The sequence below is a fragment of the Muscardinus avellanarius genome, assembly GCF_963383645.1.
Source record: "Muscardinus avellanarius genome assembly, chromosome: 2".
Classification (NCBI taxonomy): Eukaryota; Metazoa; Chordata; class Mammalia; order Rodentia; family Gliridae; genus Muscardinus; species Muscardinus avellanarius.
In genome coordinates, this window is record NC_137787.1 from 172,737,211 (window position 1) to 172,743,514 (window position 6,304).

Below are 6,304 nucleotides of genomic sequence, written 5' to 3' on the forward strand. Positions count from 1 at the left end.
CATTTCCCAACCCTTCCCAAGTCTCCCCCCACCCTAGCCCCCAGGACCATCCTGCTCCTCAAAACCCCTGCTCCAAGTCTTTCTCTTTCCTTCTCCCACTCGGCATCTAACCGGTCCCGCTCCCGGTTCTTCCCAACATCCTCTCCCCTCTCCACACCCAGCACCTGGGTCCTCTCGGCCAGGGGACCGGGAGGGCGGAGGGAAAGAAGTGGGGCGGAGGAGGAAGCCCGAGGAAGGACCCGGCAAATGCAAGCAAGGGTGCACACACTCCGAACCGAACGAGGGGAAGCAGGCCCGAGGAGAGCCCCCGAAACGCCCCGCCCAGCACCTCCCACCCCCTTCAGTAAGTGGCAGAGAATTTCATCCGCTTCTGCTTCTGTCTCTGGTTGCAAAACCACACCCGCACCACATTCTTTTTGAGGTCCAGTTTCTCCGCGATGGCGGCGATCTTCTCGGAGGAGGGCCGCGGCTGCACGGCAAAGTAGGCCTCGAGGGAGCGCTTCTCGGGCGCGGCGATGGAAGTCCGCTTGCGCTTCTTCTCGCCGCCGTTGAAGAGCTCGGGCTTGTTCATTTTCTCGCGCTGCGCGCCCTCGGCCTCCTCGAGCCACGCCTGCAGGATGGGCTTGAGCGCGATCATGTTGTTGTGCGAGAGCGTGAGCGACTCGAACCTGCAGATGGTGCTCTGGCTGAGCGAGCCCACGCCCGGGATCTTGAGGTTGGCCAGCGCCGAGCCCACGTCGGCCTGCGTCACGCCCAGCTTGATGCGCCGCTGCTTGAAGCGCTCGGCGAACGCTTCCAGCTCGCGCGGGTCCGTGTCCGAGTCGCAGATGGACGCCAGGCCCGCCGCGCCCACCACCGCCGCGGCCGCCGACGCCGCCGCCACCTGCCCGGCCGCCGCCGCCGCCGCCGCCGCCGCCGCGCCGTGGTGCGCCGCCGCCGCCACCAGCCCGGGGTGCGGCAGCCCGGACGGCATGTTCATGGCCGCCGCCGCCGCGGGGTGCGACAGGTGGCCCAGCCCGTGCATGTGCGGGTGCGGGTGCGCGGAGCCGCCCAGCAGCCCGCCGCCCGGGCCGCCGCCGCCGCCCCCCGGGCCGCCGCCGCCGCCGCCCCCGGGGCCGCCGCCGCCCCCCGGGCCGCCCCCCGGGCCGCCGCCGCCCCCGGGGCCGTCGTGGGCGCCGCCGCCGCCCGCCGCGCCCGCGCCGCCCGCGCCCGCCATGAGCGCCAGCGACGGCGACGAGATGTGGTCCAGCAGGTCGCCGGGCTCCAGGGCCTGGTGGTGGTGGTGGTGGTGGTGGTGGTGCGCCAGCGGCACGGTGGACGTGGACGTGCAGGGCACGCTGTTCATCGTGTGGTACGTGGCGTCCGGCTTGAAGGGGTGGCTCTTGCCCTGGGACACCGCGATGTCCACGGCCGCCAGCGCCTCGGCCCGCGCCAGCAGCGTCTCGTCCAGGCTGGCGAAGAGGTTGCTCTGCAGCTGCAGGCGACACAAACCAAACCAAAGGAAACACAAAAACAAAAACCACGACACCAGAAAGGGCGAAAAAGAAAAAAAAAATAATAAAGCCGGAAAGTACAAGGAGCAAACACAAAGCAACCAAAACAGAACGACGGGGAGTGGGAAGAGCGGAGAGCGGGCAAGGCGGGACGGGGGGCACAGGGGGACGGGGTCGCAAACAGGGGTGCAGAAGTGGGACGAGAGGGGGACGCGGGGACACATTCCGGGAACGGGCGTGGGAGACGAAAAAGGGCCAGGGGGGAAAGAAGAAGAAATGGAGATGTAACTCGCAGCTGGGGACCCGTGTCGCACACACCCGAGCGCGCACGGGGACCGCCTTTCCGAGGCAGGAAATGAGCAGAGAAAGTGGAGGGAAGTGGAGCGCCACGGCCCCGAGTCCCCGCTCTGCCGGGCGGAGGCGGGCGCGGACCCTGCACGCCGGGTCCAAGGGCGCCTCGCGGCGGGCCTCGTCCACCCGCCCTGCCCGCCGGCGCCCGCACCCCGACCCGCACACGCAGCACCCCACATGCAGCGTCCGGGGGCGGGGCCGGGCGCGGGGCGCTTACCGGCGGCGTGGGCAGGCAGGCCCGCCGGATGGCCTCGGAGCTGGAGTGCAGCGACGGGTACTTGTGCTCAGGGAGGGTGGGATGCATGGCAAAGTGAGGCTGCTTGCTGTTCATGGACATCATCTTGACGGCTGGGCATGTAAATCCACAAACACTCCGAAAGTCTGCGGGAAAGTGCGCACGCCGGCTCCCCCGGCCTCCCTTCCGCGGCGGCCGCGCCGGCGGGCTGCTGCTGCCGCCGCTGCCGCTGCCGCTCCTGCCGCCGCCCGCCCGCGCAGAGCGCCGCGCGCCGGCCTCGCCGTCCCGCTTCTCCGAGAGCTCTAGCCCCGCGCGCCGACGGGATGCACTCTTCTTACACCTGAGCCCCACTTCTCGCGGCCGGCCCAGGGAGCTCTCGCGAGAGCTCGCGGTCCCGCCGCGCCGACAGGCATCAGCTGTCTCGGCCCGTCGTCTGGCGGGCGCGCGCCCTCCCTCGCGCCGGCGCCGTGCGTCTGCGCGCGCGCGCGCTCGCCGGGCCGCGGCCGGCGCGTGGGAGCCTCTCTTATAGTGACCAGCAGCCAGGCCCGCGCAGGTGGCGCACCTGTAGCTGCCGGGCATGCGCACAGCGCGCCTCACCTTTCCACGGCGGGTCCCGGAAGATCAGAAGGGCCGGCTATTGTCTCAGGGTAGGCACCTTTGGGAAGGAGAATGACAGGAGGCACGCACGCTCCTCGGCGCCCCCCGGCTCTCGGAAGTCCCGAATGTGTTAACTTAGGCACACCTCCTCTCTGGGATGCCTAACAAGCTGTTATATAATGTATACAGTTGGCTTTCGTGTGTTTAAATTATGCCCGCGCCTTCCTCCGTATACCGGGAGAAAGAGTGACACAGAGATGTGGACGGTGCTGTCTTTTGCTTGCAGGAACCTGTTTCTTTCAAGGTTTATAAATAGGTTCCTGGAGAATAATCGCGGTGACAGACATTTGTTTGAAGCAGTCAGACGCTATTGATTTTCACGTAATTTAATTTTCTCCGCACACTTTTTGTTGTTGTTGTTGTTGTTGTTGCTGCTGCTGCTGCTGCTGCTGCTGCTGTTGCGGATAAAACTGTGTCAGGCACTACCAGTGACAGCCACTTAGGAGCCACAAGGAGCATGTGCTTTCTACTCGGGAAAGGCTGCTGAAATTGTGCATTTCTCGTATTGTTTGTCTCCTTGAACCGTGTACAAACCCACGTTTCAAACGAGCTCCGGATGATCTGAGGCTTATAGTAATCAAAAGGAAAAAATATTAACAGGGTGTAGTTGGGATATTTTCCTCTTCTCTCTTTCTCTTTCTGACACACACACACACACACACACACACACACACACTCTGCTGGAAACTCCAGGAAAAGAAAACTGCTTCAGAGAAAAGAGGATAAGACACAGAAAAGAGACCTTTCTTTTCTTTTCCATCGTTTTATATCTTTGTTTCATATCTCTGCTGGCTTGTATATTTATTTTTTCTTCAATAGCAGGCAGGAGGAAGCTAATTTATAAGAAAGCCGTGATTAAAAATATAGTTTAAATCAATTTGGAAGAACAGATACAAGTTATAATCCAGTCCTTAATTTCTTTTAACGTTCTGTGAAATCAAGACCTAGGGAGAAGAATAAATCAATTAGCTAACCTGTTATTTGTCCCTCAAGTGGCAGGCCAATCAAGGGCCTCTCCAGGGAGCCTGGGTTCAGGTGCCGGTCTCTTGGGACACTGAGCTTGCCTGGGGTGATAATGATGGCCCAGATATTATCACATCAGCCGCAAGAGAGCTCCAGAGAGGGTCAAAGGGCTGCTTATGGGAAGGAGAGATCAGATAATCTTTCGGGTCCCTCTGATGCCAAGGAACTCTGTATTTCCACCAAAGGGCAGATCTCACTGCTTTTCAGCCTAAATATGCATTCCCGTGGATTTTATCTTTCCTTTTCCTTTTCACATGTGTATTTAGTGTACTGACTCACCTATTCAGATTCCAAGAAGAGCCCACAGGCATCACCGTGCCTTTTCCTTTCTTTTCTTTTCGGTCCTCCCACCCCCTACCTTCCTTCAAGCCAGAGAGGGAAGTGAGAAGGATGTTCACTTGCAGTTGCAAGCCGGAGACACGTCTCCATCCATTATGCGGTCTCCTGGGAGCGCTAAATGCAACTTTATCTCCACGGGGAATGGAAGAGGAGCGGGACATCGCTGGAGGGAAAGAGTGAGTCCTATGGCCGTTTTCGCACCGGGTGTCCAGGCTTAATCTAATCCTTCCTGACACCCGTGTGGCAGGTCCCAGCTCTCTCCAGTGGAGGGTAGGAAAACACCCCCACCAAAGACTAGCGCCTGCAGCCTGCACTTCACCTCCCCAGGGAAATTCTGGCCTTTAGGGACCCAGAAGGGTGCGGGGCAGATAGAAACCCATCCGCACCGGGTTGTGGCCAGGTGGATCTAAACAGAGGGAAGACCCTAAATATCCCAAGTGAACCTCAGTTTAACCCTTTGGTCTAGGAGGCTTCCAGTAAACTGGGACGGGGTGCAGCTGACCTGAATCAAGAGTTCACCATCCCACCAAAACTTCTTTCCCAGTTCATCTCCCTTTGATCAGCAAGAGTACCTTCCCATCCCTGCTGGGTGAGGCCAGACCTCTGCCCCCGTCCCTCCTTTTCTTTAACCAGGACTAAGAATATGAGGGCTTTGGGTACAGTCCTTCTTTTTCTTTCTCCCATGGATTGGAAGCCCACCTAGGTTCCCAAACATCTGTTTTCCAGCATGATTGTTGTAAAATCCTCCATCAAACAGTTTGTGTATTTAGGGAGGAAGGGAGGCCCCTTGCGGGAGGGCCAGGAGAACTAGCCAGAGAGGGTTCCCCATGCCTGAGCTGTAGTCAAGAATTGCAAGAAGAACCTTGACAGGGTCTCTTAAAAAGGAGGTAGAAACTGGGCAGTGGAGGGGGGGGGGTTGCGGTTGCCCCAGGTAGGGCTATAAATCTTCATTCTAGCCTGTTCATTTTCAGATGCCAATATCTCATTCCTCCCTGATTTACTTTACCTTCCTTCCTCAAAAGCTTACTGAGACCTGTCTGGGCAAGACACTGGATATACATACAACCATGTTTAAATTATGGGTACCTGCCCTTCAGGGGGTGACAGTCCATGAGCAAGGGGAAACCATGAGGGAGAGGCATTTATGGTATTGGTATAACAAGTGTGATGAGTTCATTGTACAGAAATTAGGCTAGGAGAGTCATCCTGCCCATCCCTGCTAGACTTCAGCTCCAGGATACAGAGTGAGGCACGCTGGTGGCTCTTTCTTGGTCAGGCACTTTCTTGGTCCTCATGCAGCCTATCCCCACTTACCTCAGGATGGGTAAGAGGAAAGGGTGGTAGGCCTGGACGGGCTCACCCAAATGTCACAGCTTTGCTTCCCTGGTTTGGCAACTGCTATAAGGAGCTGGGCCCTGCCTGTGCTAATGATGCCCACCTGGGGTCTGAGTCTTGGCATAGATTCCCGAGCAGTTTCCCCCCACCTTCTTGTTTAATGACCCACACAGATCTCCCTCCTCCCACACACCATCTCATAGCTTTGCATTTTATCAAGAGAGGGATAATGAATGCAGTGCTATTGATTTCCAAGGAATTTCTGCCCCCAGGGAGAGGGAGTCTATCATCTGGATCAGAGACACATTTCTTTCCCTCATTAATTAATTTTCTCCTCCTTTGGCAGACCTCACCTCACATTTCCTTTGGCAGCGCCCAGATTGGATCCCAAGCTTGGGGAGTAGACTTGTTGGTTGGAGTTAGGAGAGGTGGGAGAGTCTGTGTGCAATCTACCCAGGGAAGCCTTGGACCTCCAGCCCAGCCCCGGGAGTACTCGCCAGACAGCAGCTGGCCATTTCCAAGCTCCAATGGGACTCAAGGAAAGTTAGCTAGCGTTTGACTCATCAAAGGCTACCTCGGTCCACCTATGGGTTGGACCCGAATTGTTTGGGTTTAGGGAAATGACATGATAGGGCGTGGAAGTTGTGTGTATATAGGGGGAGGGAGTCGGACCCCAAGCTTGAGGGAACCTGGGGTTCAGACCCCCCCCCCCACCGGCGGCTATCTGGGGCGGAGGGCAAAAGCCAGAGCTCTGTTTCTGCAAACTCCAGAGCTCTGTAGAGTTTGTAACCAGGCACTGTTTTCACCACCTAGCTGGAACCCTTGGTTCACTGGAAGCCCCCAAAGAAGATCCACAAACAGCCAACTTTAG

At 58.3% G+C, this 6,304-nt stretch overlaps 1 protein-coding gene across 1 annotated transcript; it reads right to left on the reverse strand.

Annotated features, from left to right (window-relative positions):
* Nucleotides 1-340: 340 nt before the first annotated feature.
* POU4F1 (POU class 4 homeobox 1) lies at nucleotides 341-2,184 on the reverse strand (the record flags this gene model as incomplete). The annotated part of the gene is made up of 2 exons (XM_080690358.1): nucleotides 341-1,474; nucleotides 2,062-2,184. 2 exons carry the CDS (start codon nucleotides 2,182-2,184, stop codon nucleotides 341-343), a joined length of 1,257 nt encoding a protein of 418 aa, XP_080546484.1.
* Nucleotides 2,185-6,304: the final 4,120 nt, after the last annotated feature.